The following is a 14289-nucleotide window of genomic DNA, read 5'->3' on the forward strand; positions in this document are numbered from 1 at the left end:
AAAACTCATAAACAACAGAGGAAGAGGAGGGGCCTCTACATGTGGCTCCTAGTGTGCCCATAGTATTTTCTTACAATACTCTCTCTATAAAGTAATGCATATACATTTTCTGTTTTACAATAAGTTAGTACAGGCACATTCTCTTCTCTCCTACAGCTGACTGTAGGTCAGTTCAGGTGGAAAAGATGATTCTGTGACAGAAGACGTGAACTCATCACAGCACACAAACAAAAAGGCTGAAAACCTGAAAAACAACTAAACTGTAAAAAAAACAAAACAAAACAAAAAAAAAAAACACATTAGTGGGAAACTTGTGGGCAGCAGATCTTTTTTGGTTTCGGTGTGAATGATGCACTTTAGGCATTTTAAATTTTGAGAGCTTCTATATAGATTTTATATAAATATGTACAAACAAAAAAAAAGTAAAAGTAGTCCAGTAAAAACATTCAGGTAAAAAAAAAAAAAAAAAAAGATGCACACACAAGAAAAATTAATGCCAAAGACGAGAACTTGAAGCTTGAGAACTCAATAACTTACAAAAACTGTAAAAAAGGAGCTGAAATAAAAATGTTCAGTACAGTATGCATGTTTGTTTTTTCTCTCTGTAGAGATAGCACCAGCAGAAACACCGACACCATCGGCGTCGACGTGGGTCGTCACCTCCGACTGTATAAATATCTGAACCGAAACAAACCCAGGGAGTGAATAAATTAGTGTCAGACCTTTTACAGGATATTTACAGGAGCTGCTGCCGTCACACACACACACACTGATGGACATGTTCATGGCAGTGAGATTGTTGCAGCAGTCTTGCAGCACATTTAAGGAGGTCAGAGGTCAAACTCCGACACATTCAACAGGTTTAGAGGTATGATTTTTCGGTCCTCACAGCCAAGGTTAGATTTTTTTTTTTTTTTCCGTCTTTCAACTTTTTTCACCCGCTAACCGAGTCGATTTCATTGCATAGCTCTTTGACAAAACAAGATAGCCGTCACAAGCTACAGTATTTCGGACAGAGGGGGGAGGGGGGCAGATGTGCGGGGAGGCGTGAAAACGATCCAGTTGTAGGAAATGGTAAACATGACAAGTGTGTGTGCGTGTGTGTGTTGTGCGTACGAGGCAGAAAGAGCATCTCTGCTGTGGTGGTGTTTAAAACAAAAAGCTGAAAGGTCAAAGGGGGAGAGAGGGATGATGGGAGGAGGGGGGAGGGGTTCAGTCTGTGACGGCGAGACCGGCGCTGGGCTCCAGCTCGCCGCTGCCACGGTTCAGGTGGTTCATGGCTCGGTCGAAGGCGAGCCGCACAGCTTTTCGGAAGTGGGCGGAGCGAGCCTCCGTCAGCTTGATTCTGTCGAGTGTCTGGTTGATCCCGAAGGGAGCCATCTTGGATCTAGGAAGCCATTGCCTTGAGGAGAGAGAAGGACAGAGGTCAGTGTGAGGACGGAGGTCACAGGTGACGATGCTGCTTCTCGTCCACATCAGAAACCTCACAGTTCATGTTCCCAACAAACTCCCTCCTGGCTGGTGCTGTGTTTTTCCCCGTGTGTGTGTGTGTGTGTGTGTGTGTGTGTGTGTGTGTGTGTGTGTGTGTGTGTGTGTGTGTGTGTGTGTGTGTGTGTGTGTGTGTGTGTGTGTGTGTCGTCATGGCAACAGGTGGTCCTGGAGACACCTACAGTAGCAGGATCTACCACAGAGGAGGTTTTGAGGACTTTGGCATCAGTTCAGGAACAGATCTATCAAAGCATTTTGAGCCTGACCAACAGGGGGCGCCACACACACCAGAACACAGGTACCTCCAAACCAGCTCCACACAATCTCAACTAATTTGGTGAACACGATCTGGGGGCAAGTATTAACCGAAATCTGAAGTGCCGTATTGATTAGTCATGTGGGTGTGGCCTATTCATCAATATGTGCCATCTTATTTCTCAATTTGTTGTGAGCGGGAACGAGCTGGAGACTTGAAGCTTGGTATCGTATCTGGAAATGATGAGCTGCTTCTTCTTCCCATGAAACATGATTAATTAGATTTCAAGACACAAAAATGGATCTATTATAGATTTATAGTGATTATTCTTCTGAACTGCTCTGGTCTGGACAGGAATTACTTTTCTCCAATAGCAACTTTACTTCCAAACACGTCAGTCAGACAAGATCAATCTTCAGCTTCTTTCTATTCAAACTACACAAGCTCCTACGGAAAATATTTATTATTCTGTGCTCCCACATCTCACTGTGTCAGTCCGTTCAACAGTGACAGATGTGCCAGAGTTATCTCTGGTTAAACAAAGGCAAAACGCCTGCAGACATGAACTCCTTATCTGTACAGATAAAAAGAGAATTTTGGTTTGTTTGTTTGTTTGTACTTGGATCTAAACGTCACCAGTTGAAATGAATCAATCACTTCAGCCGTTTATCATCTAAATATTACAGCTGCAGTAAGAAAACTCACGTCCAAGCAGGATCTTGAAGCTTTGATCTTGAGTCTTTTCTCAGGTCGAACAAAAAGAAACTTTTTGACTCATAAAACGTGTCCAGGGATTTAACACTTTAGACCTCTGCTTCATTTTAGGCTTATTTTTCTTTTTCCCTGACGGCAGCTTCGCTAACGCTGATGGAGTCGGCGAGTTCCTCACCAGCTGCGCTTGCTGTCGAAGAAGTGGACGAGGAAGAGTTTCTCTGCGGACCTGAACTGCATCCGCTCTCCGGCTCTGAGAACGTCCAGCGGCGGCAGGGGAAGCTCCACCCCGTTGTGCTGACACGCCGTCTTCCGCACTCTGGGCTCCATGATCTGTGAAGACCAACACACAGACAGGGGGGGTGGAGACTGAGTGAGTGAGACGGCTTCGCCGCGGTAACAGCTGTGGAGTAAATCCTGGTGGCGGCGGTCGCACAGAAGAAGCGGGCACTCAAGAGACACAAGCATGCAAAGCCGAGTCGAGCCCGAAACGCTCTGAGCGAAGCGGCCGACTCCACACACACCAAGCAGTCCACGAGCGGCCAGCCGGAAGCTCCCGCATGGCTGTGAGCACAAATCACGAGCTACGGCACGCACGATGGCAGAGGGGCAGATGGGTAATGAGACACAGAGCGGACTGACACTCACTCACCAGGGCGGGGTAGGAGGGATATCCTCTACATTTAGCCCAAACTAGTTTAAGAGGCTCCAGAACAAATGGAGAAGCAGCGGAGGGCTTCCACACCTCTACAGGAACAACAACAAGCAAGTTATGAAGGATTCACTGCAACAGACACAGAGCACAACCAGTCTGAACACACACACACACACACACACACACACACACACACACACACACACACACACACACACACTTTTTTAAAGATGACCTTTAAAAAACAGTGTTCAGACTGTTCACACTGGTAAAGGTTTATGCAGGGAAAGTGGATTTGTCCTGAGCCGATCTTCAGAATCAGTATCATATTTCACATCCCTGTTTATCCAGAGTCATTCAGAATAGGAACCATTTGTGTGAAAGTTTGTTATAATTGCTGTGTGAAGTGAGTAACGGCTAAAAAGTGTTTTCTGAGGTCACTTTGACCTTTAACCACAAAAGTGAACATTTGTGCAAAATGTAAAGGGATTCTGGAGATATCACATTCACAAGGCCAAAATCATGTTTTGTCAGGTGTGTCACTGTGACCTTGACCTTTAACCCGCAAAATCTAATGAGTTCATCCTCGAGTCCTAATGAATGTTTGTGGCTGATTTGAAGAAGGTTCATCGAGGAGTTGCTGATATCAGAAACAATAACCGGTGGAGAAATAAAAATCATTTTGCAGTTGTGATATGAGTCATGATTTCAGTTGAAATGGTTGTTTTTCATTTTCATTTTCATTTTCACGGAAAAACAAATATAAAAATGATGATGTGATTTTTAATGGCTCTTGTACCAAACAAACATGTTGCTTTACGTCTGGAGAATAGGATTTGAAGGCCGGGCGTCTCTGTAGCAACACAACGCTTCATTTCTGTTGTGACACCACCTTTATCAACAAAACCTCCAGCTCCTGTGACTTGGATATTGCACTGTTTATTTGGTTTTTATATTTGGTTGGCTGTGGGTTTTATGCCTCATGTCAGCGACTGGATGCCTGAATTTCCCTCAGTAGTAAAGTAAATGAGGGATCAGTTTCAGAGGAAGATGGTCTGGACAGTGGAGAAGTGTAGGGCTCTGTAATGTATTTGTAGAAGGGGTAGGCGACTGCAGTGTGTGCGCTCCGGTGCTGTAACCTTGTTATTTGTGTCTATATTTAAACATATGCATATGGAAGTCATATTTTCACTCGCATTCGAAAGTGCAGTGATTATTTTTAGTTATTAGTCATTCGTAGCTTTCCTAGCTGTTTCCGTGGTAACAGCTAAAGGGGATCCAAATAAGTAAACCATAAACACAACCAGTCATTGAGCCATGCTTACAAGACAGCAGCTGCGCACACACACACACACACACACACACACACACCCACACACACACACACACCCACACACACACACACACCCACACACACACACACACCCACACACACACACACACACACACACACACACACGAAGGCTGGGTATCATTTGACATATTTAAACACTAGTGCAGATACAATACCTGTGCTGATTGTTTGGATTATACACGACAGGAATGGACAGAATTTTGTAGTTAATGATCCAAAATCCCTTTTGATTCTAGTCACATTATGTTAAACATCAGATATCAGCTGATGCATTTCTCTGTCTATTGGCCTGTAAAATCCAGCGCTGGTCTGTCTTCAGTGTGTCGTGATTCTTCAGGTCGACCAGATGTGGATATTTGTTTTGTTATGAGCTTAAGATTGACTGAACCCATCACCCATCGTGAGTTTCCTGTTCTCCTCACACTTGGAGCTCTGGCTCTCTGCCGACCTCGTCCAGGACCTCAGAGACGCCCTCGGCTCAGTTTGTGAACCGGTGAGATTCATTAGTGTGACGATGTGGGAGGAGCTGCTGGTTCACACTGACATCACACTTCACTGTGATGTCAGTGATGTGAGGGAGGATAAATAAAAACCATGCATGCCGGCACAGAAGCAGGATTAGTAGACTGACAGAGAGGAGCCGTTAATCAAGTTTAGTGAACGTCTTTAACAGACGGAGAGAAGAACTGACCAATCGAAGCGCCGCCATGCTGCTTCATGCACATTCATCAGAGAACTGACCGAGCAGAGAGAAGCTGCTCTGCTCACCTGACGAGATCTTGGCAGCTTTGGTGAACTCTCCGTTCTCGATGCAGGTCATCAGAGTGCTTTTGTCGTCCACCGTGCTCCGCCGAGCCGCCGCCGGCCGCCCTTTCCCGCTTTTAGACACGATGACGGTGCTGAGGGAGATCAGAGGAAAGTGTTTTGAAACACCTCACGTGTGATCTGGAGGCAGAATCAGTTCTCAGATGCAGGAGCATCTTTAAAAGCACCGGCCGGAGAGACTGAGGCTGCAGCTGGAGATTATTTCATTATCAATTAATCTGCCAATTATTTTCTTAATTGACTGAAAATTATTTTATTTATTTATTCAATCAACAATCAAAAACCTCAAAGTCACACATTTACTATATAATGTAACACACAGAAACATCTGAGAACTTGGAACCATCAAGTATTTGGTATTTTTGCATGAAAAATGTCTTTAACATTTATCGATTATTAAAATATTTGCTGACTAATTTTCTTTCAATAGATGAATTGATTAAACTGGAGCTGCAATGATTAGTCAGTTACAGTCAGTGGTGATGGAGTCTCTCTCTTCACTTTCAAAAAGAGATTTAATTAAATGTGTTCATGTGTTCAACAGCATTTCTCTCTGTTTTTACATTTGTTACTAGTTATTGTGAATCTGTTTTTCTTCAGATCAAAAACTTCTGTAAAACTACACATGTGGAAATATACAGTAGTGTGTTTAAAGGAAATGTGGTTTTAGTTGTCATGGCACCGTGTTCCCAGATCTCAGCTGTTGATTTGGTCGGTGGTTTGTTTTCATTACTGAGAGATAATGGATAAAACTTTAAAATAAAATAAGACCTAGTTTGGAATAAACTCGAACTTCGTGTCATCAGTCAACAGCTGGTTGTTTCTTCCTGGACTCACCTCGTGCCGCAGAGGACGCTTCCACTGGAGGAGATGCTCGACTCGGAGGCACAGCGGCGGCGAGGCTCCAGCAGGCGAGGAGACGCTGAGATTTCCTCGTCCTCGACCACGAAACCGTTTGCGATTCCTGAAGATGGAAAAAAAAAATGGCGCCTTTGACATTCTGGCTGATGTTGTATCACAGGGATTTTTTTAACTGACTGGAAGTGAAACACGACGGCTGTTCTCTGAGTGCGTACCTGTGCCAAGGCGTTTAATCGGCGACTCCTCGTCCTCCTCCTCTCCGTCGGCGCTGCTGCTGCGGCTTCTCTTCTTCGGCAGGAGGAGCGTCTCCAGCCGAGGTATCACTACCGACAGGAAGGTTTTGGAGCCCAGGGACGGCGGCTGCGCAGCCGATGCCTCTTGGGTCTTGGGTGGTTTCTGCGGGCTGGCGCTCTTGGACTTGCGGAAGAGGACGTTGGTCCGTCGGTTGCAGGCGCCAGGGGCTTCGGTGTTGAGGTCTCCGTTGGGGAGCAGTGGGTCGGGGGTGTGCCCGTTGGGGGTGTCTGGGGTTACTGAGGTAGATGTGTCACTGTCGAGCTCCATGGGAGTCTGGTCCGTGTTGGGTTCGACGGGCTTCAGAGGGGGCGGCTCCGAGTCAGTGGGCGAGGTGTCGAGCTGTGACGGCGAGGTCAGCGGCTCTAACGTTGGCGGAGGTAAAGACTTCTCCTCCTGTGGGGTGCAGGGCTCCGCCGGGGGTTCAGGTAGTGGTTTCTCATCGGACTCGGTGGGGGTTGGGTCGGGCTCGGGCTCTGGGGTGGCGGGTGGCGGCGGTGGGAGGGACTTCTTCAGGCTCATCTCGCTGCGGACCTCCATGATGGTCTTCTTCAGCAGTTTGAGCCTCTTGCTGCGGGACGGGCTGTGCTTCATGGCCGTGCTCAGGTCCAGCTTCTCCAGCAGCTCCTTCAGCTGCTCCTCCAGGGGGGTCAGCTGGCGGTAGGCGGGGCTCAGCAGCCGGTCCACTGAGAGAGACAGAGACGGTCATCAGTGTTATCTCCAGTACATCCCCCCAGCTCTCAGTCAACGGACACGTCAACCTCTCTACCAACTCCTCTGCTTCAGCTCACACTTTCATTTTTAACTAATGACGGTTGAACTCCAGTCAACTCACCCAGTGCTTCAGTTTATTAACACTTCAGCTGCTTTCTTTTCTCACACGACAACAGCCGTTACACCTCAACTGATTTCAGTAAATGCTCACACTCCAAATGCTTCAACTCCAACTCCTATACAATATTTCACATTCAAATTATTCATAGATTCTGCTGTTTTAAGTGTTTGCATCTGTAACTTTCAGCACAAACAAGCAAACTTACTTATTTTCTTTAGACATTTTGGCTTTTTCTAGTTTTAAAGTCGACTCTGGATCGTACAGTGACGTTGCAGCGTGCAGCTTCTTTCTCTGACAAATGTTCGAGATAAGAAATAAGAAGATACTCGCTGTGCATTCACCAGATAACAGCCAATAATCTCATTTTAGTAATTACGCAATTAAAATTGATTATTTACTGGTATAATCTGCAACCAGTGACTTTAACCAGCTTCAGGTTAAGAACAGAAGTACAAAGATGGAGGGGAACCTCAGGTTTACTGTGGCAGTAACTGCAGGGTTTCCCACACATAGACTTTACCTGTGCGGCCGTTAGGACCCGGTGTGGTGAGAGGAACAAGTCACTGCATCTTATATATATATATATATATATATAGAATATTAAATAGATGCAAATGTTGTGTTAACGTTCACACTTGTTTCCTGTTTCTTAACTTACCGTCCTCCCAGGAGAAAGGGGGCGGCGCCTCCGGTTTTGGGACTTCGGACAGATGCAACCCGCTGGGGAAGTCGAAGCCGATCCGCTCGGCCTCTCTGCGGGCCCTGCGCAGGATGGCTCCGCCGTGATCCTGCATCCGTTGAGCTGCCTTGTAGAAGAACGTGTCCTTGGCGTTGTAGGTCATGCAGTTGGCGATGATGAGGTCGAAGTCGGCCTCGAACTCCTCCAGGCTCCTGTAGCCGTGAGCGTCGATGCGTTTCCTCATGGTGGAGAAGTCCATGGGGTTCTGGATGTGGTCCAGGTAGTCAGCAACCTGCAGGCGACAGAGGGGAACTCACTTTCATCACTCTTTATCTTTCCATTCATTGACTCTGAAAGCTTATGGACCTTTGATTATTTTTTTATTTTAATTATTCTCATCCATCACAGTACAATCAGGGAGGAGTGTTGCTGAGAGACGAGACAAGCAGACCCTCAGACTACGGCTACGTTTACTCCTGGTGTCCTCACTACTCCGGAGTTTTCGAGCGCTTGAAACAACGAATTAAAGCATTACTGACCATGTTGCATTTGCTGGCAGCTGTTTTTAATGCTACAACTGCCCTTTTGCTATTCTTCATTCATAGCATTTTGTGCAACTTATCAACTGCAGAGCAGAAAATCTGCTTCCTGTTTACAGCGCCTCGCCCATGCCAAGTGTACGTGATTCTCCATCATTTCTCATATGGAGCTAAAGCGAACGTCTGGGTGAAGATCTTTCTAGATATGTTGTACTGGTGTGAATGCAGCCTAAAAGCTGTGGTCAGAGCGCTGCTGCAGAAGCACTTCCTCTGAAATGTTACAGCTAGCAGGTGTTCCTCATTTTCAAAGTTTCACATTTGTATGAACTGGAGAAAAAAAGCTTCTGTCCTACAAAAAATCACTTCCGATTGTCTTTTTTTTTGTTGTTGTAGACTGATGGTTACAGACCTCCTTGATGCTGACGGGCTGAGCGAAGATGCTGTACTGGTCCTTTTCCTGCAGCTGACAGAGCACGGCTCTCAACAGGATGTTGAAGGGAGTCAGCTGGACTTCCAGCGCCGACTGCTGCAGCTTCATCTGACGAGAGAAACCACAGTCAAACAGGTTCAACACACATGAACAGGAGTTTCATTCAGACACAGATTATCTTGACTCTGAGTTTAAACTGAATCAGTTTCACTTTAGTTGTGTGAATGTTGCTGTTTCTGTAGTCAGAGTTTAGTCAGTAAATTTAGACAGGAAACCTGTTATTGTTCTTTCTAGACTCTCTACAGATTTCAAATAAAAGTTGAATGGCCTCTACCTCTTCCCTCTTGAGTTTCTCTCTCTTCCTGATGAGCTCCAGCAGTAATCGAGCTCGCTCCAGGTCGTGGCGGAGGCGGTGCCACTCCTTCAGCTGCTCCTTCAGCGCCTGGTTTGTCTCCATGCGGTCCTGGAGAAAACACACCAATGTCAGTTGATCAAGAAGAACCACATTAAAGGGTAACGCTCCCCTGTCTGAAGCCGGTGTGTGCCGCTGACCATCTGCTTGGTTTTGGGAGGCTGGGGGTTGGCCTGCAGCCGGCGGATCAGCGGAACGTTGTTCCTCGACTGCCTCTTCAGCACCCAGTAGCTCAGCACCCTCTCGACAAAGGCACGCTTCCTCTGGACCGCCACCTGGTTCAGGATGGTGTCGAAGCTGAACCACGGAGAAACGGGAGGAGGTATTAAACAACAAATACTCATCACGTCTTTCATTCAGTATTTAGACAAACACAACCTCCTATATAACAAGCTTCATATTGTTGATCTGTGTCTTTATATCTGTAATCAATTGTCTTTATATCTCTACCTGTGAAGACCACTTGCACGCCTTCTCCTGCTGAATCAGGACTCTAAAAACTTGATCCGATTATTGGATCTTCTCTAGTTGATAAGAAAATGACTTATTTTGTGTTATCCATCCAGTATTTTCTATTTCAAGATTTCTATTGTGTTCTGTGGATGCTGAGGTGCATGCCTTGTCTCATTTCCTGGATGTATTTTATCAGTTATTATCTCAGGTACGGTTCGACTCCTGAGACCTGACACTGTCGGAGTTCACTACCTCTGGAATCTGTTCTTTTAAGATCAGGAGTTAGAAACTTTATGAAGTTGAAGTAAAATGTTGAAAAAAATTAGCTGGAGTAGACAGAGTATTCATTTATAGTTAATGTGAGAGATGCATTCTGGGAGTCCAAGTTGCCTGCCTACCTTGAGGCGGTGATACTGGGACCAGAGTTGGCGGGGGTCTCAGGTTCTGTCTCTGGTTCGGGCTCCGCTCTCTTGCTCTTCTTCTTCTGCCAGCCCTTGGCGCGGGACTTCCCCCTCTTGTCGGCCCTCTTGTGACAGGCTCCATTTTTCGGGTGCGGCTCCTCGTAGATGTTGAGCGGCCGGCGGTCGCAGCCGTCAGGTATGTGGCTGCAGCAGTAGGCGGTCTTTTTCACAGAGAAGGTGGAGGCACCGGACGACGTCACCTCTTTGACAGGCTCCATCTTCATGTAGAGGCCGGCCTTCTGGGCGCAGCTGACGTGGAAGGCCGTGTAACAGTTGATCTTGTCGCACTGGATGCAAGCGCCTGCGCCCTTCTCCTTACACAGGTAGCAGGTCAGCTTCCAGCGCGCTGGTGGGATGTTGCGGACGCCATCGATGGGCTCGATGAAAACCGTGTCGGAGAAGCCGACCTCGGGGACCCACAGAGCACATGCTACGTGTCCCCAGCGGTCGTCATCCGTCTTCTTCAGGGCTCCGCCTCGGTTGGGGCAGAAGACGCACTCGGCGGGCCGTGACGGACACTGCAGGCAGTGGCGGCAAAGCCACTGGCCCTCAGGGATGTACGGCACGCCGTAGCACTCCTGGTGCACAGCGATGTTGCAGGAGTCGCAGAAGAGGATGACGTTACTGTCGGCTCCATCTCCGTCCATGCAGATGCAGCAGACGGCGTCCTCGTCCACCAGCGACTGCAGGTCGCTCTGACCCTGCGTGGCCAAGTACGACTCCTTCTCGAAGCGGTCCATTAGGAACTCAAACAGGTTGTGCGACACCTGGCTGATGCCCTCGCTCTTCCTCTTCTCGTTGATGATCTCCAGCCAGGCGTAGTCTTCCTCGTCCATGTCGTACTCCACTTCCTCGTCCAGCTCCTCCGCCGTCCTCTCTGTGTATTTGTAATACGCCACCGGCCTCCTCGGCACCACCGGCAGATTGTATTCAACCGTTCTAACCTTAGGCTCCAACAGGCCCCCGGTGCTGCTGTGGGTGCCGCTGGTGCCGTGTGACGCTGTGAGGGCGGCGTTCTTCTTCTGCTGGTTGTTCTTGAGGCGCACGGAGCGCACCAGGACCTGCTGGGGCTTCTCGTTGTTCTCCTTGTTACTGTTGCACTCCATGATCTCCTGAGCCGTGGGGTCGTCGTCGGTGATGACGTCCAGCTTGTCGTAGATGCTGAGCCGGTGCACGCGGCCATCCACCTCCAGCTCCACCATTCGCTGAGCTTGTGCATACGTCAGCGTCTCCCGGTTGGGCGACGGCTTGATGGGAGACGACTCCCTCTTCAGCACAGACGGGCGGTGGTTTCGACCTTTTTTCTTCATGTTGAAACCGTGAAGACCCTGAAACAGAGAAATGAAACCACGGTGTCAATGACTGAAGTAATTGCTGAACAACAGCAGTTTTTTCATGCCATTAACTCTGACCCTGACCAACCCTAATGCTGTGAAGCAACAACCAGCAGTGTGTAATGGATCTAACAGGAACCTGCACCAATGATTAACAGCCTTAAACCTCAAAGTTGCCTTTCAGGAACCTTGTTGGGCGGTTAATGTTCTTACACAAGGATGTCACCGCCTCTTCCTCCAGCCTTCAAACAAAGAGGAGCCGAAAAATATGTAAAAATTAAACACACTATTTTACATTTCTGTGACACACAGCTGAGTGTTATCATACAACAACCAAGAGTGCCGAGCAACTGAGCATGGATTAAGATTTAGGCACCTAAATGCAACATAAAACAATCCATCAGTGCATTATTAATAGTGTGTCTTTCACACGGTACAGCTGAGTCTCGTCTGCTGCAGGTGTTGCATTATAAATTGCTGTCAGCAGTTATTGGGTGATGCTGATTATGCAAATGTCCTGAATACATTAAGGTTGAGTATTGTTTGAGCCACTATGATACATCAGAACTATTTCCAATACCTTAGCTTGGGCAATATAAATACATTTAATTATTTGTCTTGTGTGAAAAAATATGTAAAACTAAACGCACTAAACACTGTGTTAAGTTAGACCAATCGAATCAAAGATTATTAACAATTATCTGACAAAGCTATTGGTGCAAACTTTTGACATTTTTCAACACTTTAAGTTGCACATACATACAGGTACATATCTCTACTTATACATGTACTATGCTATAGTAGTTCTTGTCCAGCTCATACATGAGTACAACAGATATATGTTTGTGCTTGTTTATCGTTTTTCATCTGTATGTGTGTATGTCTATAATAGGCCTGTGGTTTTTTTCATTAAATAAATCTGTAGATTAGTTTCTTGATTAATTAATGACTCCAAACACAGAATAAATGTCCATCACAGTTTCAAAGAATATAAGCTGACATATTTAAACATCTAGCTTCAGCGCTTCAACACTCTACAACAGAGGTTAATCTAACCATCATAGACTATGAAAAAATACAGTAGATATCTGAACCTAAAAAATATCAGGAATTTGGCTTACGAAATGACTTACTTAATGATAATTGAAAAGTCGTTTTAGTGATTTTTTAAGCAAAAATTTTAAGAATGTGACGCTTCACAAATGTGATGACTTCATACTATTATTTGATGCTTGTGACAATAATAATGAATATATTTGGGCTTTGGACAGTGGATCAGACTAAACAAGACATTTGAAGACATCAGCTTGGTCTCTGGAGTATTTAAACGGGCACTGTTCACCATATATTGACTTTTATCAACAAAAGAGTTAACTGAGTAATTAATCGATAATGAAAATATTGGCTAGCTGTCGCCCTAATCAATCATAACATCATATTATGACATCATATCGAACAATTACACTTTCGCAGACTTATACAAGGAACATGTGGGTTAGCTGGGGGCTTTAAATGGGAAGTTCCGTTGTGTGTTTGTGTAGCTTTCATTTCTGAGATCAACGTGCTTTCAGTTGAATGTCGTTACAGAACAGGGGGCAGAGACAGACAGTGAAAACTATTATTTTTCTTCCTTTCTGTGCTGTATGTCTAAGTACAGTAAGAGCTCTCGGAAACTTAACTTCTTTGTGCTGTGCAGCTAAATCTTAAAAAGACTATGCAACCTCATGTGTACCCTCACAGGCGTCAACAGGGGACGAGGTTCAACTGGCAGCTTTATATGTATCGCTCTAGTGTGTGAGCTTTAATTTCTGAGATCAACATGTTTTCAGTTGGGATCTGAACGTGGTGACAGTAAAGGGGGCGGAAACAGGCTGGATGTGATAACGTTCACTGTATGAATGAAAGAAATGCCCCGAGAGCAGCTCTGCGCCTCTACACCGACCGCAGGGAGCCTCCGACCGGCTGCCTGATGCCGCTGAGAGCCGGTTGGTGTTGCTGAACATCACCGGCCAACAGCAGCAGATTGCTCAGTTCTCTCTAACTGAAACTGTGCCTGCTAGCCACGGCTAAAGTTAGCTCCACTTAACTGAACCACAACCTTAATCTTTGAGAGTAATCGAACGTCCTTCAACGTTATCCACTAAACATAGGTCTGTGACAAGAAAAGACTAACCGGCGATGTCCTCTACTGAGGCGGCGGCCTCTCTGGTCGCCGGTTAAACGCATTAGGACACTCCGTCCACAAACCGAGCTAACGTTAGCCTGCTAGCAGTACACTAACCGAGGGGGGAGGAAATATGGCGACAAGCACAACAAGAAACTGCCTCGATTGAAAAAGGTGGCTTTTCCTCGGAGCACCACGGGTTGGTTTTGGGTTCTAACCTGCCCAGGCTGTAGGGGAAGGATACTAAAGAGGTGAGGACAGAGTGAGGATGAACTTACCTCGGTATTTTCACGAATTCAGCTTGTAAAAACAGCAGCAATGGCGGCGCGGCCTGCGGAGCGAAGGGGCAGTTAAATCCACATTCAGTCCGCTCATCCAACGGCGGCCGCGGCTCGCGCTGAACCGAGTATATCCTGAGAGTGACCGGCAGGTATCCAGGGCGACGGAGCCGGTACCGGGTGTTCTACTTTGATCAAAGTAAACACTGATCGGCAGGACTGTTTAGAGGCAGTTGGAAGTGGCAGAGCTCAGCGGCTGCCCG

The 14289-nt window shown here is 46.6% G+C and overlaps 1 protein-coding gene across 2 annotated transcripts; it reads right to left on the bottom strand.

Moving 5' to 3' along the window:
• Positions 1-480: 480 nt before the first annotated feature.
• On the bottom strand, positions 481-14283 carry LOC111236030 (bromodomain-containing protein 1-like). Of its 2 annotated transcripts, XM_022764620.1 has the most exons (12): positions 14027-14283; positions 10188-11578; positions 9477-9633; positions 9259-9387; positions 8904-9032; positions 7935-8247; positions 6366-7127; positions 6127-6253; positions 5233-5363; positions 3108-3202; positions 2634-2788; positions 481-1402 (listed from the first exon to the last, which is right to left on the bottom strand). In XM_022764620.1, the coding sequence occupies exons 2-12, from the start codon at positions 11558-11560 to the stop codon at positions 1213-1215; spliced, it is 3561 nt and encodes a 1186-aa protein (XP_022620341.1). In that variant the 5' UTR covers positions 11561-11578; positions 14027-14283; the 3' UTR covers positions 481-1212. The 2 variants fall into 2 exon arrangements, with proteins under 2 accessions (XP_022620341.1, XP_022620339.1); XM_022764618.1 differs by lacking the exon at positions 3108-3202 and having other exon boundaries at positions 1314-1402.
• Positions 14284-14289: the final 6 nt, after the last annotated feature.

This window comes from Seriola dumerili, unplaced genomic scaffold (genome assembly GCF_002260705.1).
Source record: "Seriola dumerili isolate Sdu_G_001 unplaced genomic scaffold, Sdu_1.0 BDQW01000550.1, whole genome shotgun sequence".
In the NCBI taxonomy this organism is placed as follows: domain Eukaryota; kingdom Metazoa; phylum Chordata; class Actinopteri; order Carangiformes; family Carangidae; genus Seriola; species Seriola dumerili.

Bases quoted from the DNA above. Each gene is read 5' to 3' on its own strand.
- LOC111236030 (XM_022764620.1), bottom strand. From the start codon at position 11,560: ATGAAGAAAAAAGGTCGAAACCACCGCCCGTCTGTGCTGAAGAGGGAG. The intron at 7,128-7,934 runs GTAAGTTAAGAA...TGTCTCTCTCAG, and splicing joins CCCTTTCTCCTGGGAGGACG to TGGACCGGCTGCTGAGCCCC. The intron at 5,364-6,126 runs GTGAGTCCAGGA...GATCTCCCTCAG, and splicing joins AGCGTCCTCTGCGGCACGAG to CACCGTCATCGTGTCTAAAA.